The sequence below is a fragment of the Porites lutea genome, chromosome 4, assembly GCF_958299795.1.
Source record: "Porites lutea chromosome 4, jaPorLute2.1, whole genome shotgun sequence".
Classification (NCBI taxonomy): Eukaryota; Metazoa; Cnidaria; class Anthozoa; order Scleractinia; family Poritidae; genus Porites; species Porites lutea.
The window spans coordinates 24,243,813-24,271,723 of NC_133204.1; the positions used below are offsets into that span (position 1 = coordinate 24,243,813).

The window sequence follows — 27,911 nt, forward strand, 5'->3', positions numbered from 1 at the left end:
TTGCCCTGCTGTATGAAGAATTCACTCCACAAAACCTTCCGTTTCGCCAAGGGGATCCGGCATATCCTCTACGTACCCATCTGCTGTGCCCCTTGAGACATCAGGTGTTAACAAGACAAATGGAAGAGTTTAATCCATCTATTATTTCTGTACGTACAAGTGTGGAATGGTTGTTTGGAGACCTTATAAATTATTTTCAAGTTCCTCGACTACAAAAAAAACTCAAAATTGGCCTTAATGTACATTGTTTGTGCACTTTTGCGGAATTCTTTAACACGTCTCTACCGCAATACGACTGCTGACTACTTTGGACTTGACCCACCATTACTAGTCGATTACTTTAGCTAATTTGAACTTTGAGTTCAACATTTTGTAAAAATGTAAATCTTAAACATGTAAACATCGAGAAATAGAAATTTAATATCTACTTGTTAAGCATTTTACTCATGACGCCCATGACCTGCTGCACCATGAGCATTTGTTGCTGGTGGAACTGTTGCTGTTGTTGCTGAAACTGCTGCTGTTGTTGTTGATTTTGCAGTTGTTGCTGGTGCATTAGCTTCAGCATATCAGCCTGTTGTTTTTGCACTTAAAGTTGTTGTTCCTGTCTTCCCTTTTCCAGCTCAAGTTTCTTTTCTCTAATTTCTGCACTCTGCTGTGCTCTTTTCCTTTAGAAACCCCATAGCATCTCCAGTTTTTCTTCTTGTTCGTTTAATTTGTCCTAACCCTCTTCGGCTTCCTCTGACGCCCTTTTTTTGGTCTGGAAGAGCCTTTCCATAGCTTTCATTCTTACTTCTTCTGCTTTAACTTTGTCAGCTTTATCCTTACTGTTATGTACTGTATCACAAAACAGCCATATTGAATAAAAAAACCTCGTGGTTTTATTCCATCCCATACTGCTTATCGTACCCTCGTGATAGCATACATGACATCTCCCTTTTTTTACAATCAGCAATTAAACTACTGTGACAAACTGTGAACAACTGCATACAAAAAAATACAAGAAAGCTTAATCGTAGAAAGTAAGTGAATTCATTGTCAACATCTTTCACTTAACAGTTCGTAAAAGTTCACAGTTCATAGTCTTTCAGGTATTTGGGTTGCTTAACCACCCGACCTGACCGGATACGAATTTCTGCTGGTGGACCATGGTTTGTAGTTACTCCTGGTCTACAAGGTCTGCTTTGGATACCAGTTAGAGTAGGAAGAGTGGCTCTCTGAGGTTGTGCGATCTGTGTTGCATCAGTCTCTTTGTTCTTTGCTTGTGAAACTCTCATGCGAAGATGACGTCGATTTCTTCGGTAGAATTTACCATTAGGTGTCTGAACGATGTACGACCTTGGTGTGTGATGCTTGTTTACGACTGTAGTTTGGATCCATTCATTCTCATGATGCATAGACACCTTGTAAGCTGGAGTTAAGGAGGGTAACTCTTTCCCACTATGTTGGTCATAATAGGACTTCTCTCTCTCCTTTGTCTTTTGAAAGTGCTGCTGAATTTCTTGTGATCGTTGGGGTTTAAGCAAATCAACCTTTGTTGGTAGGGAAGATTTTAATCTTCGACCCATGAGCAGCTGAGCAGGTGAAAGGTTTATACCATCCAAAGGAGTGTTTCGATAGTTCAGCAATGTCTTGTAAGGATCTTGTGTTTTCTTGAGGAGATTCTTGATGGTCTGAACTGCTCTTTCAGCTTCACCATTTGCTTGAGGGAAGTGAGGACTTGATGTGGTATGGACAAAACCATTGCTCTTGCTGAAATCAGTAAATGTGGAACTGGCATATCGAGGCCCATTGTCACTGATAAGCTCATCGTGTATCCCGTAACGAGCAAATTGACTCCTCAGGTGACAGATGATATTACCGCTAGTTAAGTTGTCTAGCTTAGTAACTTCAATCCACTTTGAATAGTAATCTACGCACAGCAGGTAATGAACGCCATTATACTCAAACAGATCAGTTCCAACTGTCGACCACATTCTGTCAGGAAGGTCTTGAATGGTTATTGGCTCTCCGGAACTGAGCGCACAAGGAACACTGTGACACTTTCTCTTCAATTTGGGATGACATCCCTGGCCAAAATAGAACGTCTCGGGCACGATGCTTGCATTTTACTATACCTTGGTGTGACTCATGGATGAGCTCTAACATTTCTTTTCTCTTACTCTGAGGGACAATGAGCTTCTGTGCTTTGAATAACAACCCATCAATTTCTGAAATTTCATCTCTGCACGACCAATACTCGCGGACAGCTAATGGTAGCTCCTGTTTGTGACAAAGCCATCCATTTCGAACTACTGTGCATAAGGCTTTCAGGGTCGGTTCAGCTGCAGCAGCTTGCTGGAATTTACTGTACCTTTCTTGTGAAATGGGAAGGTGAGCTGTAAGCTGAACTTCATTTACTTCCAAATCTGGGATGAGGCTTTCTTTAGTCTCTTCCAAGTATGCTCTGCTTAGTGCATCAGCAACATGGAGTTCAGATCCTGGTACATATTTCACCTTTAAGTCGTACCGCTGCAATATTAGCACCATCTTCTGCAGCCTCGGTGAGGCTTCATGCAAGGCTTGTTTAAGATGTATTGCAATGGCTTGTGGTCTGTCTCGACGTCTGTTGTTCTTCCATAGATGTACTGATGAAATTTCTGCACTCCATACACAATCGCAAGGGTTTTCTTTTCTATTTGTGCATACCGCTGCTTGGTTGGCGTGAGGGCTCTTGATGCATAGGCTAGGGACTTCTCATCTCGCAAAAGGACGGTACCTAACCCCTTTGAACTTGCATCTACAGAGAGGCATAATGGCCCTCTTGGATCATAGTAGCCAAGGACTGGTGTTGAGGAGGCCATCTGCTTTAGCTTCTGAAAGCTTTCTTCTTGCAGGTGATCCCAGTGCCAGGCAACATTCTTCTCTAATAATTCTCTTAATGGTGCACTTTCAGTGGCCATGTTTGGCATGAACGTTCCCAGATACTGGATAAATCCAAGGAATGTTTTTAGTTCCTTGGCATTCACAGGGGGTTTCATTTCTTTTACTGCCCTTATCTTTTCTGGATCTGCTTTTAAACCATCTTTACTTAGGACATGGCCAACATAGGGAACTTCTTTCTTAATTTTGCATTTCTTTGCATTGAACTTGAGATTGACTTCTCTTGCTCTTCTTAACACTTGTTCTAGTCTTGCATCATGTTCTTCATCATCTTTACCCCATACTAGGATGTCATGAACAATCACTTTTACTCCTTCGACATCTGGAAACAGCTCTGGCATGTGGTTCTGAAACACTTCAGGGGCTGATTTTATTCCAGATGGTAACCTTGTGAACCGGTATCTTCCAAATGGTGTAAAAAATGTACAAAGCTTTGAGCTAGCTTCATCTAATTTCACTTGCCAATATCCTGAGGTGGCATCAAGGACTGAAACCATTTTTGCTTAAGGCATATCAGCAAGAACTTCCTCTATAGTAGTCACTGCAAAGTGCTCCCTCCTGATTGCTTCATTTAAATCTCGCGGGTCAAAGCATATGCGAAGCTTGTTGGGTTTTACGACTATTCCCATGCTATTCACCCAGTCAGTGGGCTCTTTCTGCTTAACTACTACTTCTGCCTTCTCCATCCGATCAACCTCTTCTTTGATTTTCTCTTTGACGGAAAGGGGCACTTTTCGTGATGGATGTACCACAGGGGAAATGTTTGAATCAACTTTGATTGTGTGTTCACCTGGAAGGCAACCTAGGCCCTGAAATAGATCTAAGTATTGTTCATACATCTTTTGAGCCATTCCCTCAGGACACTTTGAGGGACTCTGTTGCTGAACTAGGTGCACTCGGGCAAGAAGACCGAGGTCTTTGCAGGTTTGGGCACCAAGTACCGTAGGAGCTTCCATTTCAACTACATGGAAATTTACTTGAAAAGTGTTGCCTTTACATTCACAAGGTAATGCCACTTCTCCTTTGGTGGGAATCTGATGGCCCGAATAAGATTTCAGTTTGACTTGAGACTTCTTACAGGGGTAGCGGGAAGCAAAATCTTGCAGAACTTTAGTAGAGATGACATTGACTTTAGCACCAGTTATCTAGTTGGACCTTTACAACTTTGCCTTCTATCTTAAGGTCTTCACACCATTCACTTGTGTCTACAGAATTAACTGAGGTGATGCACCCAATAAAGAACTCATCATCACTATACTCATCTAAACAGTTCACTCCTTTCTTATCTGGGTTTTTCGACAGGCAACAACAGGCAAAATGGTTCAACTTGTGACATTTTGAGCACTTCTTTCCTTGAGCTGGGCATTTGCCCTTGTCATGTTGATAGCCACATTTACCACAATCTTTTCCGAACTTCTTTTTAACAGGGGTTTTTTGTTTCTTTGTCTTCACACTATTTATGCTTGGATTTTCTGTTGCCATAGTTTGCAACTGAGCTTGTGATATTTCTTCCGTTCGGGCAACGTCAATAGCTTTTTCTAGTTTCAGGTCTGAGCCTTCGTGAATGAGTTTTTCTCGTGCTTTTGAAGAATAGCAGCCAATCACAACTCGGTCTCGAACCATTTGATCAGGGTCAGCATAACCCAATCTTTAACTTATAGCTTCAATTCAGTAAGAAACTGTTCAAATGACTCACCGGCTTGTTGCACCCTCAAATGAAATTCATGCCTGGCAAACACCTTGTTCGATCTGGGCTTCACATAGGTTTCAAATCTTGTGTAATACGTCTCGAGTTTCTTCGCTTCATCTGCAGCAGTGGAATAATACATTCAAAGCCTAACGTTGATAATTTAACAGATTTACATTATCAAACCTTCATATGAGATAGGCAACATCATCTAACTTCAAATACAATCTCTTTTTAGTTCTCATTTTTCTTGGTTTGTTTTCAGTTCAGAGTATTATCTAAAACATGGCTCATTAGTATCAATTTCAAAGAAATAAAAAAAATGGAAATAACACAATAGCAGAACTGTCAAAGTCTTAGCTTTTGAAATGCTACGCTTTATGACAGTAGTCAAGGTCAAGAACTAATTAAACTTATGTTTCCTCTTATAGTGGGCGATTTTTGAAAGTTAGTTTTACTAAGCTTTGTTTAGTTGAGTTTTAATCACACTCAATATCAGGAAATTGAATTTCAGATCATCTTGAATTAGGACGCCTGGATCTAGTAGAGACTCAACTGATAAACAGAATAGTCCTAGCTAAATTATTTATGAAGCTAAAATCGATCATCCGTTGATGGAACAACCGATAAAGTTTTATTCTGATATTTCACATTGGAGCTCGTTGGATTAATCAAAAACAAAACAAAGACCAAGAAGAATGATAAGACGCCTGGCAACTAAATTGTATCATGCATGAGAATAACCGCATGAATGTAGTGATACTTTTCTTCAACTGTGAAGGAAAATGAGATTTTTGGAAACATTTCAAGGATAATTAGATGACTTACTTTGAAGATCTGCTCGACGCTATTCACTTCACCATGTGCGTGCTCACCTGGAGAGACCAAAACGTTTTAAACTACTCAACTTTGGTCCTTTTCGTTTCAAAAATGATGCCTAACCTTTAAAGAGGCAATTAATTTTAAATTCCAGTTGTCAGAATAGACTGTAAAAGGAACAGTATCCCCTTACTGCGCATGCACCAAACTTCGATTTTTGGACAGGATGTCGCGAAATCAAAACATGCGAGGAAAGTAAGAGAACCTTGAAAAATCCGTTTGCATTGCGCTTGGCCGAGTTCAATACTACACTAAAACTTCTCAGGATTACAGATCAATGATATATTGTTCCTGTTAAGTTTCGATTTGGGCAAAACCTGGATTTTTTGGGGTTACTTTTATTGCCGTTGGCCGGAGGACCAAAAGATGGGAAGCGCCTTGATGCGGATTGAAGGCTTATTTCTTCTGCTAGCTTCCATACAAACTCAGATAATTGTGAAAGGAATACGCAGAAATGAAACAGCAACAATAAAGACTGTAAGAAATAAACCATTGAGACATTGATGTGACTGAGGAGATCTGTGGAGGAGAGCTTCGTGAAGCAGAATGTTTTGCAATGACGCGTTAGTAAACTTTTAAATGAACCTCCCTACGGCCGTCAAAATCAAACAAATAGGCGCTACATGTTTAGAAAAACTAAATATAATTTTTGACTAACCTTTGCGATGATTCATAGCGTTGAGATTGCATTTTTAATTATGTCTTTCAAACGTTTGAGGCTAGAACGCGAGCAAATCAGGCAGATATTACTGGACTTGGAACAAATGACCTCTGACACGAGTTTCACGAGTTTTTTGGAAAATCTGTTTTTAAAGCAAGCGGAACGAGATTTTCGGGTGGCGAGGCGGCCCTGCTGGCAATAAAATCGTGATGGGTCTTCATGCCGCGAGCCAAATTTTAAATAAGACGAAAGACGTCTTCGAAAGTCTAAAATATTACTTGAGAATATACACAACAAATCTCCGTCGGCGGTGCTGTCCGGAAGGAAATCTTGTCGAAATCTTGTATAACAGTTCTATTGTCTTTTGAAGAAAAAAACAGATGACGCTCGCGCGTGCGCATAATCGGGACACTGTCCCTTTAATAATAGTGTTTTGCTTTAAGTAATAAAGCTAAATACTCACGTTTTCCAGACGACGCCAAATCTCTTCAGGCCGCGTTCTCGAGAGGGGGAGAAAACGCCACGCGCATGCGCTCTTCTTCCGAAATTGGAAAAGTCACTTCCAGTCTCGTCTCCAACCCACCTCGTCCTCGGTTCTGAAAGCCGCTAATAACACTCCATGGTCAACTGTGTCAAACGCAGCACTCAAATCGAGTAACACAAGAAGGGTAACACGTTGAGAATCCAGGTTGATGTGGATGTCATTTTGCACTTTTAAAGTGTAGTCTCAGTGCTGTGACACTTACGGTACGCTGACTGGAATGGAGGGTATGAGCCATGTGATGTCAAATGCGCATGCGTTTGATCGAAGAAGGCACGTCTCGTTAATTTTGAAACGTACTGCAAATTAGACACAGGTCTTTAGTTAGTAAACTCTGAGAGCACGCCAGACTTTTTGAGCAGAGGAGAAACTAACGCCTCCTTCCAGCAGTCAGGAAATTCCTCAGATGTAAGGAAACAGTAAATTATGCGCGTAATGACCGGAAGTAGAACATCGAGACAGGAGACCACAAGCGACGTTGGAGCTGGATCAAGTGGACAAGATTTTTTTGCAGATTGTCAAACAAGCTTCGGGAGTTCGTTCTCACTTATAGGACAGAAGGCAAGCAGTGCTTTTTCCGGGCCAACCTCTGGATCCTCCGGTAAGACCATGTTTTGCACGAGAGTTGACGGCCTTGTCAATATCCGAGCGGATGGATTCTATTTTGCGGATAAAAAAATTTCCGATGTCATTCGAAAGAACAGATTTATCCGCATAGCCAGGAAAGACGGCACTTCCTTCTTAGCCAGAAGCTTCTTTGCAGCCCTAAATAACCTCCCTTGATCCGTGCTATTGTTCGCAATAAAGTTAGTATAGAAGTCCTTTTTTGCAGCATTCATCATGATTTTACACTTTAACAGCATGAAGGTCTTGTCTGCCAGTTTTCCCCCGCCGCCTTTCTGCTTTTCTCCGAAGACGTTTAACAGCCCCTATTTCAGCGGCGTACCAGGGAGCAGAAGGGCGTGCCTTCGCAGTCTTGGATTTCAGTGGAGCATGACAGTCGATCAGCATGTGCAAAGTGGAATTATAGTCCTTTGCAAGTTGGTCAACACCATATACAGGTGTTTCCGTTGTCAAAAGTGGTTGACATAAAGAAGATGTCACCAAGTCATTCTTAAACGACTCCATGTCTATTGATCGATATTTCCTATAAGTAACCAGCTTTTCCACCGCTGGAGGTTTCTCTGGAATCAACCTGCAGCAGACTGACGCGTGATCTGAAATAAACCAGTCAACTTTAGGTGGGGCTGATAGAACGATCTCAGAGCAACGGGTGATTATATGGTCGAGGGTGTGGCCCTCCTTGTGGGTGCTGCCCTTCACGTGTTGTTGAAGCCCGAATGATTCGAGCAGATCTGCAAATTTTATGGCATCAGAGTCACGCGGATTATCGACGTGGATGTTAAAGTCTCCAGCGAATAAAATTTGCTCTTTAGACAGAAGAACTGATTCGAGAAAATCCGAAAATTCCCTAAAGAAGACAGTTGTTGGGACCTTGCGTTTATCAGAGTATGGTGGTCGATAGATTTTAAACAAGCGAATACAGTTACTGACCGTAGTCACAGTCCACTTAGAGAATTCAAAGGAGCTCTTCTCACCCGCGTCAACATTCTTAACACGCAAGGAGTCACGGAAGATGAGACCCGTTCCACCACCACACCGACCCTGCCGTGAGTAGTCTAAGAAATTATACCCGTCCAGGTTTAACTCCGCTCTTACAGCAGCATCATCCTCCGTAAGCCAAGTTTCTGTTTTTGCATAAAGGTCAGCTTTGCAATCGCATAGGTAATCCATAAGCACCGCTGACTTATTCCTCACTGACCTGGCGTTTAATAAGCACAGGGACAGAGGACCCAGCCCGCGAGGACTTAAATACAAAGGGCGTCCAGGACATTGTACATACCTAAGGTTCCGGGAGTTACGTGCCGATCTATTTTCTAGCCTTGTGTCAACACGCATCGTCACTATCGTTGGTATTTGGCTGCGATCCACCGGACCAGGATTCAACTTGAAAATTAGTTCACCGCTTAACGTGAGATGGAATGTCGCGCACGAATTTGCGTAATAGGCACATGGCCGCCTGTGTCTTCTAATCCTCGCTCTGCGTTTGTTGACACTTTCGCACATCAGACAAACAAACATCAGGAAAATCAATGGTACTGTAGTTAACACATCGTATTCCTGATAACAATAGGTAATTGCATACATTGTCAGGAAAACGAACAGATAGCAAATCTATCGCACTGTAGTTCGTAAATCGCCATCCGGATAACAATAAGTAATTGCATCCATTGCTAGGAAGGCAAACAGCGTTTGCTATATTTCCAAAATACAGCGATGGCGAATCCATTAAAGACATCCTTTTCTCGGACCACAGACGATCTTGGGAGACCACAGCAACCACAGTTGCTCCATACTGAGTTAGTAAACATTCTCCGTCGTTATTCACGCTCAAAAAGCACCTTGGTAGGAGCAAGTATAGTGAAACGACGAAGTGAACTAGGACGTGACCAGCCTTCATTATGTATTCAGAGGTTTCATAATGTTCAGGAATCGAAGCACGATCTTCAATGTGAAAGTAATCCACTACCTTGCAATTGCGAGCCTTTAAGTAAAATAGGGTGGCTCTTGACATGGAAACTATTCCAGGAGTTACAGTCCGCGGCTCATTGGTCAGACGCCTATACCGTGCTGATTGGTTTGTCGCTGTGGACTTGTTGCATATTTTGATGATCCCTGAGGTTATCCTTAATGTTATCGTCCAACTCTACGTTCTTCCAGTGATCATTTTTCGCCGAAGGTTCCTAAATCTAAGCTCAATATGTATGGCCAGCGGGCTTTTTTCAGTTGCTGCCCCTAGCCTTTGGAACGTGCTTCCCCTAGACATAGAGCTAGTTCCAATGTAAATATATTTAAGGCTAAATTGAAAACATACCTTTTCAAATATGCATATAATCTTTAGTTATTTTGTTTAGAGTTCCTTTTAGCTACAGTCTATAATTTACCATTTTACCTTATGCTTTTTTTATGTATATACATATATTTTAGTGTTTATCTGGTAAAGCGCTTAGAACAGCGATGTATAAGCGCTATATAAATAATAAACTATTATTATTATAGCCGCGGAATTTGATGTGTTGAGTGATCGTAATAGCTGAGCGTCCGCGCGCGCAACGAGCAGCGGAGCCCCATAGGTATCATGGGAAGGGATTGAAAATGGAAACCCTTTCGATGCCAGAAAATTTGGTTATGACCTCTGGTTGCAAATGGAAAGAGAACGGTTTTAGAGAATGCCTAGTTGTAGTGGTTGCTGGTAAAAAGTAACGATAATTAACGAAAATCTTGCTTCGAGACTCGTTCATCTATTTTAAACTAATAAAGATGTTGTTCTACATCTTTCATTGAAAGTTTATTCATGTTTTGATTGTCAGTCATAATTTTGCAAATCAGGTTTAATGCAGCTTTTTTTCCTTTCGCGGACTGCGTCTGAATGAAGGGTGAATGAAATGTCTAAAAATAGTTTAAGGGTGGCGTGTGATTTGCGCCTGTGTTCATTGTTCCTTCTCGCCGAAAAGAAAGAACGTATAAGATTTGTCTAATATTTTAATGACAGACTCTTGACTTTGCTGTAGTTTACGTCTGGTGCACATTTAGCCGCATTATTAAAAACACACAACACGCAAAGGGCAATTTGTGTAGACTACAAAATGAATGGTTATACTTAGGGGGAAAGGTTAAATAAGTTTAATCAACCTTCTTGGGTCTTTTCGGAAACAAAAAGTCTAACTTGTAGTAAAGGTTACTGGGTATCAGATATTGTGATGCATAATCTAAAGGGTACATGTAGTTACACTTAACGATTTGTCGGTCTGATTATGCAAAGAAAACATTTTCTGACACAAAAATCGGCTCAATTTAACCTTTGGGTAGAAACTCTTTGAGACGGAAAGATTGACCTACAAACATAAACTGTGAACTGGACGTAGCCAAAGAGTTTCGTGAATGACAAGCAGAAAACAATAAATTTCATGGGCAATAAACTTCTGACAGGGATGTGGTGAAGGGGGTGGGGAACAATAATGCACACATATGGGTAAGAATTGTTTTCCCTCTTACTACAGTCGATTTTGTTTTTAAATCAGTATTAATTTCTGGATTGGAATAGGTTGAACCTTTTTCGTTTTAAGTCATTTAAAGTCTACAAATGGACGCTTCGCTTTTAGCCTTGGCTAAGTCTATTAAGTATATACTAAAACAGTGGATAGTGTTTTTCGCGCGCTCTGATTGGCTACTCTATCAGTGAATATCCTGCACTATTCATTGATTCACTTCCAGTTCCTCCGAGCGAGCGACGCCAAACTCGCGTAAGTTGCGAGCAAAATGCCTTCTCGGTTTGCTGCCGTAACAAACAAAGAAATTTCACAATTAATCAAGCAAGCTGTTCCCGAAATACACGAAGAAGGTGACGAAGTTCAGTTTGGAAGTTTTAACAGGTAAAGCTTTGTCTTTTTGACTCGAATTTATCGATAAAACTGGTGAAAAAGTTTTTTGTTTACAAATGCAAATTAAGCTTGAGTCTTGCGTTACTTTATTTGGTTGACTTGTTCATAAATAAGCTTAAAACTAAATTTAATAATCTTTTTTTACAGAATGATTTTAAATACAAAAAGAATTCACAACTCCTTTTGAAGAAACTTCCCCGCAAGAGCTAAACAAATGCCTTTAAAAGTTTTATTTGTCGGCAAGAAAAAGAGACGGCCGCGGCCTTTCTGTCATAACGCGCCAAAATTGTAATCGTTGGCAACAGTATTTGAGTTAAAAATCATCATTTTTGTGCTTAATTGTCTCACTGTTCTAGTATATACTAAAACAACTATTCACCTCGGTGTCGGTGGCTAGTGGTTGAAATTTACCTCGCTGCTTCGCAGCTCGGTAAATACAACGACTAGCCACCTCTACTTCGGTAAATAATTGTTATACATTAAACGAAGTGAAATGTTATCACTGTTATAAAGTGTGAATCTGTTTATTCAGGTATGTAAGTTCATTACGCTCTCTTCAATAGACTGAATTCCGATAACTTTTACACGTTCTCCACTAATTTTTATCTGCATCATAAGTTCTATAATATTCTCCTCGCCCGGCAAAATGCCTATAAACTCGATCGACAGTCCAGCGCGCGTTGTTCTCGGTTAATAATTTACACGGTTGCATTTGCATTGAGTGTACCTTGCGTTTTGCAATTTCAGTAACAAAGTACAAATACGATACACGAGGAAATGAAAGAGGCATAATATTATTTTTTCAATTATTGAGTTATTTCCTCTGCTGGTTCGCTTCTTCACTTTGTGTAATACACTGTAATTACCCGCTGACACCACGCAAGGTGACCGCTTTGCAAGTTGTAAGAACCTCGTTTCTCGGTCGCATCCTTGTCTCTTCCACCGCCTCCTCCCAACAACTTGTGGAGGTTGATTTGGAGCACAAAAAAGAAACCTCCCGGTACCGCTGTTGTGAATGTTTCACTTGCAAACACGTAACGAGATTTATCTCCGCAAAACGATAAAGTTTTAAAAGAATTACAGTTGCATTGAAACTGATTTTGGCATAGAGCTGTCTAATTATTAATCGACACAGATCATTTCAGAGGGTATACATTAAGACTATTGAGGAACCTTGGCATAAAACGCTCGTGTATTCTCATTACGTTTCTTAGCCATGAAGAACTGATATCGCCTACACTTTCTTTTCAGTCTTATTCCCCAAAAGCACAGAAGACGTTCTTTCAGTGACTCCACCTCTTTGAAATCTACAACTTTCTTTACTGCTGAGCAATTGAGGAAAACTAGGAGTTACACAACACTTCCTCATATGGACAGACAGTCTAGGAGGCAGCATGAAAGCAATGTTGGCTTACCTTCTCTTCACAGAGCGTTTTGTTTTAGGCTAATGCCTCACATATCACGGGGTACATTTCCGGACTTTAATTACCCTACGATTTCCGTGTTATCGATTTCTTCGCAGTTGGATAACTACTCAGTCGACTTAACATCTGAGGTTAGCAGCGAGTGTGAGGAATCAGAGAGTGAAAAGAACGCCCTAGTGGAAGAAAGCGTGCTTCATTCATGGCACAGACCATCATGTCGACCAAGGTCCCTCTCTGAACCTGTTTCTTGTAAAGCAGAACCTTCATCCAGAACTTGGAGTCTACCTGATATAGAAGAGAAAAATAGGTTTATAAGACAATATGAGACAATGTACAGGGTACAGGCTTCACCATCGAGACTTCAATTTCCGGAACAGACTTTAGAAAAACTCAAAGAAGAGACAACTATGTCCTCTCAGGGGCAGGCTACGCAGTTAACGGTAATTCCTTCACCGTTGATTATGGAAATAGGGGATGAATACGAAGAAAACTGTGGAAATTTGAAACAGGTATTTCCTACTCAGGAAGTCCCAAGGTGTGATGAAGAGGTAACTGGACACTGGATAAATCGTCAACCAACACTAGAAGTGCACAGCTACCAGGACTTGGAGGTGAGAACAGTGAAAGAAATTGTGTCATCAGCAGATCAACCTAGTCTTTTAAACACACTTATATGGACCGGGTCCATAGACACTTTTTTTAAGAAGGAGTCAAAAGGAAAAATGAACAATAAACAGTACGGCCGGATTCAACCTATAGAAATAGAGTAGACATAGGGTTTGGAGGTGTTGCTCATTTATTTACCCCTATGTACACAATATGCTTACATCCAGGCTCTGTGATTCTAATGATGGTAAGATATTTGCTCAGCTTTGTGGAAATTAATTATTTTTGCTGTTTCCTTTTTTCCCTATGCAGTTAAATTGACTTTCGTTCTGGTTAGTGCCCCCTCCCCTTTCTATGTTACTCTAGAAAATTAATCTGCAGCATGAAGATTTCCCCGTGCATGACAATGGATAAAAAAAGACAGGACTCGAAATGATTTTCGACAGTGGACGGTAGTGCTACCGGCCAAACAGATGTTTGCTCATGCTCAGTCATCGCTCTTTTGGGATTCTGACCGATCAAGATATCAGCACAGACAGACCAACCTCTGTTCGTGTGGCCATTGTTGTTATTGAAAACTGAGCATCCGTCTTATGTACTTAATAGAAGAACTACAGGTGAATAAACCCTGAGTACCAAAGGTTTTTTCTCCCTTACGATGAGGAGCTTTGTCGGCTTTTTCGCGTGGGTCGCTTTAAAAGGCTTTGCCGAAACCGGAAACCGCACATGAAAAGCCTCTGGCACCCAGAGGGTAAGACGAACATTACTCCAAAATACAGATTTGATTCAAAATGTTTAAGCGAAGCTCAAGTGAAATGTTGACTTAGTCCTCTGTCATTTTTTTTCGCGAAAAGTTTGCTAATCGTTTGAAATTATAAAAAATTCTATCTTCATTTAGAATTACCAAGCGATCAGGAAACACAGGAATGGCTTCGTAGTTGAGCGGTTGTGGTTCCTTGGGCATAGAGTAGAATCGACGCACCTTTTCGCTGCCTGCGTCGCAAACACTCTAAAGCTTCTATATAGAGCGTCTGCGAATTAGTGCCCAATATCGTGTTCGAATCCCGCAGAGTCGCAAAGACATATGTCGACGTTTTTGATTGGCTAGTTTCTTACGCAGTTTGTGATTAGTCCGATTTAAGATATAGTGTCGACAGGCAAAACATGACTCAATGAGCTCGTGATTGTGTGAAACGTCACCTTAGAGTCAGCGTTAACAAAAGATGTTTTTCTTGCTTTTTCTCTAATGGCGTAGATTACATAGTGCATGGAGTACTCTAAACTTTGACGGAGTAAACCTTATTTTTGTCTCACATTTAGCGGACATAAAGCTTGTATGTTCCATGCGTTTTGAATAATTAATACTTCCTGTAGTTTATGTTTCTCCGGATGTTTTCTGACAAGATTTTATCATAGATGCAGTTTACCATTTAAAGATGGTTTTCTTTTACCTCTGTTGAAGGAAAAGTATCCCGTTACTGCACATGCACTAATATCTGATTTTCTGACATGATGTTGCGAATTCAAAACAGGAGGAGGGAAACGCTCTAATGAAAGTTGAACGCTTATTTTTCCCGCCAGCTGACCATACAGCTCAGATAATCTTGAAAGGAGTACGCAGAAATAAAATAGCAGTAATAAAGACTACTAAGAAAGAAACCATTGAGACATGTATGGATGCGATTGAGGAAAGTCTTGTGGAGTTAAGCTTTGTGAAGCACAATGTTTTGCAACCACGAAACCTCCCTACGGCCGACAAAATCAAGCAAACAGGGACTACATGTTTAGAGAAACGAGGGCAATGAAATCATAATATAATGTTTGACTAACCTCTGCGATGCTTCATCGCATTGAGTTTGCATTTTTATTCATACCTTTCGAACTTTTGAGGCTAGAGCGCGAGCAAATATTACTGGACTTGGACTTGCCACAAATTGACTTCCAAAACGAGTTTCACTGTAGAAAAGCCGAAAGGAAAGAGCTTTTCGGGCGAGCTGCGACAAAATCACGATAAGTCTTCTTGCCGCGAGACAAATCTTAAATAGGAAGGAAGACTTCTTTGAAAGTTTAAAATAGTACTTAGGATATTACTGTAAATTCAAACGCTCCTTGCCAACTCTCTTCTGTGAATTTTGACATGTAACTGCGCCCAACCGTCGCATTCACCTAAAAATTGGGCCAATCGTAAGGCGCATAAGAAACCCGCCTAGGTAATTTAGTGCAGAAAACAGAGTAACAAACGTGACATTCTGATTGGCTAATAAATAAAGGAAGTCACTGAGAGCCAATCAAATGCGCCATCTAAATGGCGCAAAATTTGGATCTCCTCCGGACCAGTTTCGAGCAAAAACCGCAATAGTTACCTCCGAGTTTTCTGCTCTTCCAGAGAATTTCTTCTTCCTCCTTTGACACTTGCCGGGCTTTGTTTGGGCGCTTACCATGCACGGAAAGCCAAGCAAAGCTGTTTCGCTTTGTCCTCCAACACCTCTTTGGACGAACTAAATTCGCGGTCACATACAATGGACAGGGTGTAACCTTTGTTCTTTAAGTGTCTATCAAGCGATGCCATCATTACTTTCAGGCTTTCAGGTTCATAATCTTCACCTTTTTTATTGTTTACTTCGTCGTAGAAATGCTCGAGCAAAGTGTTACGCTCAGCCGGCTAATAATTTTCTATTTCATCAGTAATTTCCTTATCTACGCACCAATTGTTCCAAACAGAGGGCCAAAAACCAGTGCTTTTCGCAGTGTTTTCGTTTTTAGAGTAGTTTTTCAGCTCCTCCACAGTTGTTTCGGTCACGAAAGCAAATGTGTTGCAAATGCTATAATAACCCCAGAATCTTTAATTCAAACAGATTGAACAATTCCATGAACTGTTCAGCCCGTTTCTGCAGCTTGCAAACTTTAAAAAAACATCGAGCAAAATGTTGTTTTGACTGCACGTGTGATAATATTTCAGGCAGTATTTGACTAATTTATTTTTGCACGTAGTTTTTTAATACGCGAGTTGACTCCCTATCAAAGTGATTTTAAAGCTATCTCGCAATTTTTCATGAATATTATTAATAAGTAATCACATGATTTTTCTCATGCAATTTGGAATAAACAGGCACTCGAAAATTGTTTCAAAGACCACAAATTGCACTCGCCCTACGGGCTCGTCCAATTTTGTTAGCCTTTGAAAAAAATTACTCGTGCTTATTTATTCCAAATTGCACTCGAAATCATGTGATTACCTGTACTAATTGCACCCTTTGTCCCCGCGTGGCTGCTCTGAAGGTCGAGGCGGCTTATAGGCCTTGGACTGAAATGAAGTTTCAAAATAAAAGCACTGCATTTTCATTATTGCTTTGGGAAACATGAATTCTTTTGCATAATAATAGGCTTTTTAAGTGTCGAAACGGTGTCGAAAGTACTCCATGGCCAAGGAACCACAACCGCTCAACTGCGAAGCCATTCCTGTTTTCCTGATGGTCCCTTGGTAATTCTAAATGAAGATTGAATACGATTAGAAAAAAGGATTTAAAAAAATCCAAAAAAAGTTTTCTGAGCCTTCCCGGCCGCCTGGTATATAGCCACAGTGTAAAATAATAACAATAAACCCCCAGTGAATAATCCTCTCCCAAAATAAAGCATTAAACAGCTCGGGACGTCGAAAAACATTACAGATGACTATAGGTTATCATTTCGCTTGAACATTTTGACTCAAATCTGTGTTTTGAAATAAATTGTAGCCGCTGTAATGTTAATCTGTATTTCTTCCATTGAGTACAAAAGACCGATTTTCAGATCTCAATAAAAACACACGAACAGAGGGTGGTCTGCCTGTGATATCAGAGAGAAATATTCATTTTAAAGTAATAGCCAATCAAGACGCAAATGTCACCTCATATGCTCAAAAACCCGTTGAATATTGGGAAATGGGGAAAAGTTTTAACATTCAAGGAAACATTTTTCACCCAATGAAAATAACAAAACGCGGCAAATACGGAATTTTCTTTCCTTTTTTTTGTTATAAACCACTTTCAAGTGTTATTTCTGGCCTGCCGACATTTAAAGGTGAAATTGCATGTTGATATAAGACGTTGATTGATGCGATACCTTCACATAGAGGGTTCTGTTTTCCTTTAGGAAAACAATCCTTTTTTTAAATGGATAAACCCAGATACATCGAGTCCGGATTCGAAATATATTTTAACAGTTTTTGTATTTTCCTGCATTTATGTGAATACATGTTATTTTTCTAGTTATTTATGTGAAAGGTGTCCACTTAGCCGGTCAGTATGACTGGCCAACCTAGACCTTGTCACTTACTGTTTGTCACTATTGTTTGATGCTGTTTATTTGCGTAATTCATCGTTCATTTCTCCTTCTTTAATTTCTTCGTTTTTGGAGTGGGGAAACCAGAAAATGTTACCATGGACCGGGTGCGTAATGAGTGGTCCACGGACCGGTCCAGAACAGGGGGTCCATGGACCCTGGGTCCACGTTTTGTCCTCACCATAAAATTGCCCACTTCTAACTAGTTTCCAGCCCCCCAAAATTGCCTTGGTTTGTTCCGTCAAATTTTAAGTTTTTTTACCCCATACGTGTACAGCCGTCGCTTTAACCCGCCTGAGTTTTACTGTTTTTAAGCTTAAAAGTCCAACGAGCAACATGCGAGGGCTATACGAGTATGGTGCAAATAAATCCAACTCATACCACGTTTACAAGGGTCCGGGAAAATGTCTGAATGGAGAAAAATTTGCACTGAGTCGCCTTTCGCTTACACGGTACCCGTGGAACCGTGCAAGTTTCGGATGGCAAAGTCTGCACCTAGGTTCCGTGTAAACGAGTTGTAAAAATTTCGTCCGTTCAAACGTTTGTCTGGACCTTTTTAAATTGGTTCCCTGACATATTTAACATTACCTTTATCAAGCTTGTTACTAGACACTATGATATATTTGACAACACCTTTGCCACACCTTTGAAATGAACAGTATATGACGACACTTTTCTCAAAACTTTGACTTTAATCTCAGACATATTTAGCAACACCTATGATAGGCTAACAGAGGCTGATTGTATAACACCTTTGACACCTGTCAAAGGCGCGGAGTAAATGAGTGACATCTGCGGTCTTTAGCAACTGAAACCCATGACCATTATATGGCGAGTGTTAAAGGTGTATATAGGTGTACAAAGGTGGCCTTTATCACGCTTTTGGAAGTTTCTTTCTGTGTATCAGGAGAGACTCAGCCTCAACACGTGTCCAAGCCTGACAACCTTTTAATGCATTTTTTGTCATTTTTTAGAATGTTTTGACAGGAAGTAACTATGATGAACAGTCCCCTACTGTGGAAGCCACCGTCAGGTTGTGGAAAACTAAACAGTCGGAGCGGAGAGCTACGGTCGCTTCAAAGTCGCCTTTGTCGGATTTTCCTAAGTACGCATCAGAGATAGAACAACAAGCGTTTCGAAAGATAAAAAAATGGAAGTATGACTTTGCCTTGAAACTAAACAACGTTTTAGGAGAACGATTTCAGGAGATTATTGCTAAACGAGAGAAAGAACTTAATCGTTCTAAGAAGCCTAGAGTTCTTAAGGTTCCCATGAACTTAAGTGATAAAGAAATGGGACAGCTGAGGAATAATCTACTTTTAGAATTAAAAAGTAAATCTTTTGGAGATCAAAACATAGCTGAAGTAACCGGCGATCGCTTTCAGTGCTCTTCCCCTCCTTCACCTCCTCCTGTCCCTCGCATCAAGCGTCCAAGGAAAGCATTCTTTGATCAGGATCCAGCAGATTTGAGAGTTCAAATGATAAACGAGTTAAATCGTCGTGTTTCTTGTATACCAAATAACGAGAACATCTTCAATTGCTATAAACCCTCCTCTCTTCTGCCAAATTCATCAAAGGTGTCTCTTCATATCAAGCCTAAAAGAATTGCTTACGAACCTAGCAGCATAGATTTGAAAGCCTTGGATTTCGATAATATCCACGACCTACTATGTTGGCATGAGGCTGAGCGGAAACGTTTGAAAGCTGAGTTAGATATGCTACCACAAGCAGAGCAAACTGGAGAACACCAGGTGGGCCATCTGTGTACAGCAATTGATCCCCGACCGTAAGTGATCCCCAGAGCGAAAATGATTCCCAACCGCAAATGATCCTCGACCGCAAGTGTCTGTCTCCAGCAGCAAAGGGATGAAAAATGAATTCACAATTTTGCGCCGACAGGGTCCTTACCACTAGACGTAACATTTTCACGAGCTGTAGTTGCTAAATGTATTTCCATATAAACCAAAAACCTCTACAGAGTGATAAATACAGGAGTCACATTTCCCTATTTCTAGGCGTTAAAATGAAACACAAGTTTCCTCCTTAACGTCCTTCCTGTCCTATTTTTTCTCAGCAATGAAACATCAAATACTTGACTAAAAGAAAGGAGAAAAACATTGCCAAGGAAACAGTTCGGTTATTTATAGTTTACGCGTTGTGCAAGTTCTCAGCACTTTCACCATCCATGGGGGGCAGAGGGATGGAGGGAGGGGTGTGTGAAAATAACGCTAATTCTTTCTTGCGTAGAACGGCTAACTGGCTAATTTTTATTCATAATGGTGGAACTTGAAAAGTTACTATACAATCCCTTCTTAAAAATGGTACTTATTTTCTTTGTTCCGAAAGTTTCTCAAAAGGGTACAATGTTCAAATGAGTTTATATTAAACTCTCACATGAGCTGCTACGTCACGCAATGATCAACGACAAGGTTATGTGGTGGCCTGAATGTATACAGCCATTTCTTCCCCATAAAAAAATCGCATTCGGCAGCCCAGTTAAAATGGCTTTTCGGCGATTCTTGTTTTCGATAACATGTATCCTGTTGAGATGACTAAATGAGTGATTTTATTCATAATGGCGGTGTCATTACTGTGGGTAAAATGTACAGTAGAAACCCGACAACTTGAACTCCCCATTAACTCGAATTTCCCTTGGATTTCACCCTAATTTCCAGGCATTTTTTTCCAGTGATTTTAACTTTCGACTTTTCTCTGTGAAGTTTTGGTTGTCCAGTCAGTGTAAAATAAGAAGAGCAATATAAAAAACTTGTTGTCACATGAATTTTTGACAATAACGAGAAAAGTATAAAAAGTACAGTTCAGAAGTTTCTCATTTGTTGAAAATTCAAGAGGTGTTAAGCTTCTTTTCGAAAAAGATTCGTTAACGTTTTCCATATATTGACTGATAATCGAGCATCCTAATTAAAAATGTAGTACCTGGTCAACATTAGAAATTACAACAATAGATGTTTACTCAGCTCGCACAAGAAAAATAGGAGATATTTCGCTCGTCCTAAGTGTAATTAGCGTTTGGCCCTAACGGTCTGATGCCACGGCGTCATTAGCAAGGAGATTCACTTTTTATGCCACATTGTGTTCTCTGTTATCATTAAAAGAAAAGCAGCAAACAACAAAATCATAAATAATCATGATCATATTGGTAAAATTTCTCTGAAACCAGAAAAGAGTTCTTAACAAGCTGTATACGCCTGGCCGTGTTAAATCTGGGCCTTATATTAGGAAAAGAGGTAAAAATAACTGGGGGCTTCTTTTTAACCATGCGTCTTTTGTTTGGATTTGGTGGTGTGGGCGTGGATCAGTTGTAGTACAACATAGCAGCAGGTGGCTGCAAGTGCGATCTTTTTGGCCATTGCCCGTAAAAGAGTTTTTTTCGAGTACAGTGCTATGTACGAAGTTTTCGCTCCTTGCGTGATTAGCTGTTACACACTTTTTTGTTTTAAGAAAAAGTATATATATATAACCATTTTTTTATATCGTGGAGCCCTGTTTTGAAGTTGCTGTTGACTGGTGTCACAAAAGAAAAGTAAAATTGTGAAACTTATTTTTATATGGCATCCATTTTAGTGGGAACTGCCTGGGATACATTGTATTGGGGTTCCCTAGACACATTCATAGTTCTTGCCCTTTTGACTGTAATGACGCAGAAAGGCCAAACACTATAAAATTATGTTAATTAGGGCTGGAAGGTTGTTTTACTTGGCACCTTTCTTTTATTTTTTTGAAAAAGTAGGCGTCGGAAGTGAATTGCCTGACATGAAGTCATCGCATCAGACCATTCTGTGTTTCAGTTATGAACTTTATTACATTTAGGACCAAAAGTTATTTCAGTCACATGTAGGACCTTTATTACATTTAGGGCCAAAAGTTATTACACTTGGGACCTTTATTACGTTTAGGGCCAAAAGTTATTACACTTGGGACCTTTATTACATTTAGGGCCAAAAGTTATTACACTTAGGACCTTTATTACATTTCGGGAGGACATTTATTATATTTGATGCCTCAACCTCCAATTACGCCTTGTTTCCCCGATGACAGAAGGGCCTATGAACTGAAATTGCCACTTACTTTTAGATGTTGATTGATAAGGAAGGTGCCAAAAGAGTTCTACAATCAATTATGGCGATTATGGAGGACATTTTCAGAGGAACGATCAAGCGATTCATTGGTTCAGAAAAAACAACCCGTCTTGTCACCAACAAAGACGAGAAAGGTTTTTCTTATATTTTTACCCCCCTCTTTTCCCAAGGCAATTTTTCCAAGCTCTAGCAGTGGACCAAAAAAATTATGCCGGGGAGCGCGAAGAAGCTGGCATTGCAAGTTACTGTATCTAATTAGCTAACAATGAAAAATAATAAGACGTTCTTTAAAACGGTTTCCAATTCTTCAGCTATGCAGTGGTATACACCTATTTTAATTGCTTTCTGCGGATTCTTTGGAAAGGTTCTCTAGTTTTCTAATTTAACAGTATAGATACAGAAACACGCTACTGTGACATTATCGTCACAAAAATAAGAAAAAATCCACACCACACTGATTTTCATAGCTGTTATTCACGTTACGGACTTAAAACACTCATGTATGTGATGGTGACGCCTTTTCAAATCTATCCAAGCTAGCTCTCTTTAAAGGTTTTTCCCAGTAAACAGTATCCTTACTTAGGATGAATCAAGCGGTATTCCGTTAAATTTTTTTTCTTTATAGTGGAATATCGATCCAAACAGGGCACGCGCCATAGTGGGTCATAGTCAAATAGATGTGTAAATATTCATATTGTTCAGATTTTCTACAAGTGAAGAGGTCAATTTAAATCTGTCTTAAAACTATTTCGATTTTTTTTTCTCAGAACCTTGCAGGGATATAGAGACGCCAGCTAATAGAATGGAGAAAGCTGATTCTCTATTTTCAGAGACAGAGAGGACCGAAAAGGAAACCGAGGTTAATGTTATACTCTACTCATTACTGAAATCTAAATTATGCAGTTGCGCAAAACGAAACTACGTGCTTAAATCCGATTAGCTTTTGCCTGCTGCTTTCTAAACGTTTCTTGTACATTGTTGCAAAACAATGTAAACAAAACAATGAACAAAAGCAAATACACTGCTTGCTTTGTCTCAACGAGAGAGCAAGTGATAGCATGAGAGTAGAAAATATGCATTGGATACGAAGTGATTGTGTTATTGTTCCTTTATCGATTGAACTCACAGTATTTTATTACATGAGTATTGAGATTTACTGTAAACAAACCTGGCAAAGAAAAATGGTGCATCAAAACTAGAAAAATCTGATGGCTTTGGTAGCTGTGATTGCTCATACCAATTTCATCACTGGTGATGAAAGTAAACGTTTGCAATTCTCAGCAGAATCATGGCGTGAAAGGTTGAAGACATGACTCCACTTAAGAGTAGTTATAGGTCAGCAAAATTAAACCTTGTTAGTGGATTCGCTTTGGGTTCCGTGTGCGTTCCCTTTTATCAATATGCATAAGTGCGTTCCTCCATACTAATAAGTGCCTTCCTCCATGTGTAATGAGCGTCTCTTTTATACAATAGGAACAATAGGCTTGTCTAGACTTGCCCGCTCTATACCCACCTTATTGACTGATGTATAATCTATTATGTGTACAAAGTAAAAGTGCCCAAATTTTGAACGCGTTACAGTACATTTGTCGTCCGTACTCGTAAATTTATTGCAAGATGGATCCGAACATTGATGTCCAATCAAGCACTACACCCCTGCTAACTGTAACGAAGTAGAAAAACTGCAGCGTCAAAGGATAGCCAGTTTTACCGGCCATGTGTTCCAACTTACTTTTGCGGCTATGGTTGACAAACTCATTCAACACCCAAGTCAAAGCGCACTTTGGCCTGACGATGGATAATGATGATGCTCGGATGTATTAAAACGATGAAGTGGTGGAAAAAATGACGTGAATTCAGTGCTGAAAGCTACTGAAAGTATAGAAAGTGCTCCGGCCTCAAGCTAAGTAAATCATGGGAAGTGTAAGTAACTGAGCTGCCAAAATGCCATGGACCAGCTTTTACCCCCTTTCCCTAGCACTTGATGTTGTCTAGGGCAACGATCTTCAAAGCCGTATTTTATACGCTTTATACTATGGACCAAATGGTCTCAAATTGAAGGAATTCAGTGACCAACTAGAAGAAATAGAATGCCCTGAAAGAGTCGTGAGATAAGACGAAGAACTAATGGACCTTGACTTCTTATTAATGACATTAAAATAAGCTGTCTTTAAAAGTAACAAAATTTGTTTATGACAAAATTTTGAGTCAATGTGTGTTTGTCTCGGTCTTAGTGAAGATGGGGCCTTTTTTCTCTTTGCTTCGAGTCGAGTTTTCTCTGTACCGCGCACAAGCGAAAACATTGAAAGTGTCTTCAAGTGTAATGGAGGGCTTGACGAAAAATGTAAGTACTTACCGGGTTCGAGCCTAGAAAAAATGAAAGATCTCCACTCTGATGTCTTTTCAAAAGTGAACTGGGGACTACTGGTGGTATTTTTGAACGCCGATCAGCTAGGAGTCGAGTTTTCTCTGTACCGCGCACAAGCCAAAACATTGAAAGTGTCTTCAAGTGTAATGGAGGGCTTGACGAAAAATGTAAGTACTTACCGGGTTCGAGCCTCGAAAAAATGAAAGATCTCCACTCTGATGTCTTTTCAAAAGTGAACTGGGAACTACTGGTGGCATTTTTGAACGCCGATCAACTAGGATTAACCGAGGAGGAAAGGGAGCTATTATTTCATTTCCTCGTGCCCACCCTCACCCAGATTCAAGAGTAGCTATATACACCAAGAGAAGTGAAATCATTCGGTTTTGAACCGTCATGGCGATCATCAGTGATAGGGTAGACGGAGAACAAATTCTCCGAAAGCCTTTGTTCCTGAATATTGACGCTGCTGGTGGTCAATGTGATAGCCGGCTATCAATAAAGTTTTTTTTTGGTATTGGAAAGCTTTCACAGGCTACGGTAAATCAGATAAATAGAGGTGATTATGACTCTTGATTTGACCCCAGATCACTGCCCAGGAGATCATTTTGAGCTTATAAAACAAGGAAACCTGCGCTTGGAGCGTCATTTCTCGGAAGCACTCGCCAGCACGGATAACCTAATCGTCTACGCTGAATTTCAAAAAGTGATTGAGATTGCCGCAAACCGAAACGTTCTCTACGACTACACAAACTAAAATGGACTCCATTCAGCTGACGCTCATTTTGAGAAAGGATAAATACACAAGTGGTGTGTTTCAAGACGTGTATCCCTCAGACAAGCTACGTGCAAGAAAATTGTGGTTCTTTCTCGGTTGCTGGGCCATGCTCAACTGATTTCTATCTCGACGATGCACCCTTTTTATACCTCTCTCACCTAAGCGTACTGAGTCTACCTGGGGAAAAATGTTCGTGCGCAACCGGAAGAAGATAGGCGTTTCCGGTTTAAGATCGCCATCCATGTATTGCATGTATTGGACGTGACCCGGAAAAATTTGTCTGGCCAAATCATTGACTTGACTACTATCGCGTGGAGATTTGAACAAGAACAAGTAATGACAATTCAGGCTCATATCTCTAAGCTCTTTCACTCGGTGAAAAAGAATAAAGATGACGCTTAAATTCCGGTGATGGCATCCTTTGGTGAACAAGTTGGTAATTCTTTGGTCATTGTTTAGCTCTTGCATTAAATTATGAATGACGACTAAATTCCAAACGGATGGAATCATTCATAGTTTCCAGTTCACGGGGAACTCCTTCGACAAATATTATGTTCGAAATAGTCCTTAACATCTCATCGCAGTCAGTTTGGTAAAGTCCGTAACACCATATAATATTTCCCGGGGCACCATCATTCATGTATTCTGCTTCTAGCAAACGTTTTACAAGCTGACTTTTCCGGCAACAAGTAGGACCACAACTGATATTGGTACTACAAATCACTCTGCTTTATGAAAATCGTTTTGGGCTCAGCCTTTTTCTCGTACACTTTGGAACACGAAACTGAGCCTTAAATTAAACTCGAAAAGAAAACCAAAAACGCCAAAAAAAGTCAAAACCGCCATTTTAATGCTTTTTTTCTCATGCCTGCGCCCGTGGACAGGCGAACGTGTGTCATGTGCATGAAGGTCGCGAACGCGTGGCTAGACAGAAAGCAAGCCATATTTAGTATATCAATCCGTATTTATTTCTAAACTATGTACAAATTATATTCCTTAGTTTTTTTAAGGTATTTGGGAAAATCTTTATGCGCAATTCTATTTAAAATTTACAGAAAGTGAACATTATCTACAAAAGAAACTTAAATCCCGAGAGGTAGAGTACTCACTCCATCTTCTTTTGCTTTGGGTTTGGGATAAAAGTATGAAAACGCAACACGCACTTGTGTATAAATATTCATGGTAATGTTCACAACACGAAAACCGCGATTGACACCACTTTTCTGCGTCGCGTGTAACTAAATATTTCTCTTTACACTTTTTGTTGACGCCCTTACAACTTGTCTTTGGCGCCAAAACAATAACGGGTTTTGAAACACAACGTGATAATCCCTTGTCCACCCCCTCCCACGCGTATCCTTGCCTGGAAACTGTAACAACAGGCTTTTGTAACAGATCGAGTTTCGTTATGTAATGTTACACAAGCGGCTGTTTAAAATACATCATTCTTAAATCACTCCAGTCCTGGTGTTTGAGTCCTTATTTGAACGCGTAGCCCTTTTACGTGGTGTCAGAAGTGCTGAAATTGTATCACTCATAATGCCTCCGCCAAAACAGCCTAGCGCAGAGCAGAACAGGCTAACAAATGCTGGACGCTTTTCGCAACTTAAACCACCAGGTAATTGGATTTTAGAAATCCCATGGAGCTTCCTTAAGCATGGAAACGGTGGAAAGAGGAGACAACTTTGTCCACGGATTGGAAATGGAAGGTAGAGAGGAATCGACCAAGGTAAAACTCTTTCTATATATTATCGGCGGTCAGGGACGTGATATATATGACACTTTGCCATTTACGATTGACCCAGGTAAGCGTACGCTCAAAGCTGCAATTGATGCCTTTGAAGCTCACTGCAACCCCAAGAAAAAATGAAACAGTGGAGCGATATACGTTTTTCACTAGACTACAAGAAGATTAAGAACCGCTCGACAAATTCATAGTCGACCTGAAGATTCTGGCGACGACTTGCAATTTTGAGCACCCTACGAGACTCGCTTGTCCGTGACCGAAGAATCCGTGGAATTCGTGACTCAAAGCTACCAGAGGATCTTCTGAACGTCGCCGATTTAGATCTTGATGGGTGCCTCAATGCATGCAGAGTGTCCGAACTGTCCAAAGAAAGAAACAAGGCGATTGAGGTATCTTCTGAAACAGTCCACAATCTAAAAAAGGCCAGCAAAAAAGGTCAAAACGGCAAAGACGGAAAGGATACAAACCGGAAATGAATCCGCAAGTGCCAGTTGGAGCTCTGCAACACAAAAATGGCGAATTTTACCAGGTGGAATTCACTGACTGTCCTGATGGAGAAATGCACCGCGCTTCTTTGTAGCGAAACCATTCAAGAAATGGACCTCATTCAAGTGCGCTTCGAAAACATTCTGTCTTTAGACCTTGCCCTGGACGAAAGAATGACGACCGCTGACGAAAGAATCGCTCGTTACCAAGTTCCCGGCTGTATTTGACGGCCCTAACCACCTGGAAATCGAATCAGACGCCATCCCTGTTGTACATCCGCCGAGGAAAGTTCCAGTAGCACTTAAGCCACAGCTCAAAAAAGAATTGCAACGTTTACACAACCTTGGAATCCTAGCCCCCGTAACAGAACCTACTCCCTAGGTTTCGAGCATGGTGGTCGTAAGAAAGCCCAATGGAAACCTGAGAATATGAATAGATCTCAAGGACCTTTATAAGGTCCTCAAACGCAGCCTTTATCGGCTACCCACAATTGAAGATATCCTGCCAGACCTCAGCCGTGCTAAAGTGTTCAGTACGTTCGACGTGAAAAATGGGTTTTGGCACATCGAGCTAGATGATGAGAGTTCGAAACTGACCACTTTCAATACGCCCTTTGGGAGGTACCGTCGGCTGCGGCTACCCTTTGGGCTCTCCTCCGCCCCTGAAGAATTCCAAAGGCGCCAACACCAGGTAGTGGAAGGGATCCCGGAAGTGCTGACCACACATGATGATATCTTACTCTATGGCGAAGGAAACACATATGAAGAGGCACACTGAGATCATGATGAAAAGCTGAAAAAACTCATGCTTCGGTGCCAAGAGCGTAATGTGAAACTTAACAAAGACAAAATGAAACTGAGGTACAGTGAAGTGCCTTACGTCGGTCATCTCCT

At 40.6% G+C, this 27,911-nt stretch overlaps 1 protein-coding gene across 1 annotated transcript in view; it reads left to right on the top strand.

Moving 5' to 3' along the window:
- The window catches only part of LOC140934428 (uncharacterized), a gene marked incomplete at its 3' end in the record, with an annotated part of 57,442 nt that overhangs the window by 25,618 nt on the left and 3,913 nt on the right, over positions 1–27,911 (top strand). Inside the window, exons 4-7 of the mRNA XM_073384055.1 lie at positions 12,444–13,227; positions 18,517–19,293; positions 21,638–21,776; positions 22,410–22,501. Coding sequence (XP_073240156.1) covers positions 12,444–13,227; positions 18,517–19,293; positions 21,638–21,776; positions 22,410–22,501 — 1,792 coding nt within the window. The remainder of the gene's footprint in view (positions 1–12,443; positions 13,228–18,516; positions 19,294–21,637; positions 21,777–22,409; positions 22,502–27,911) is intronic.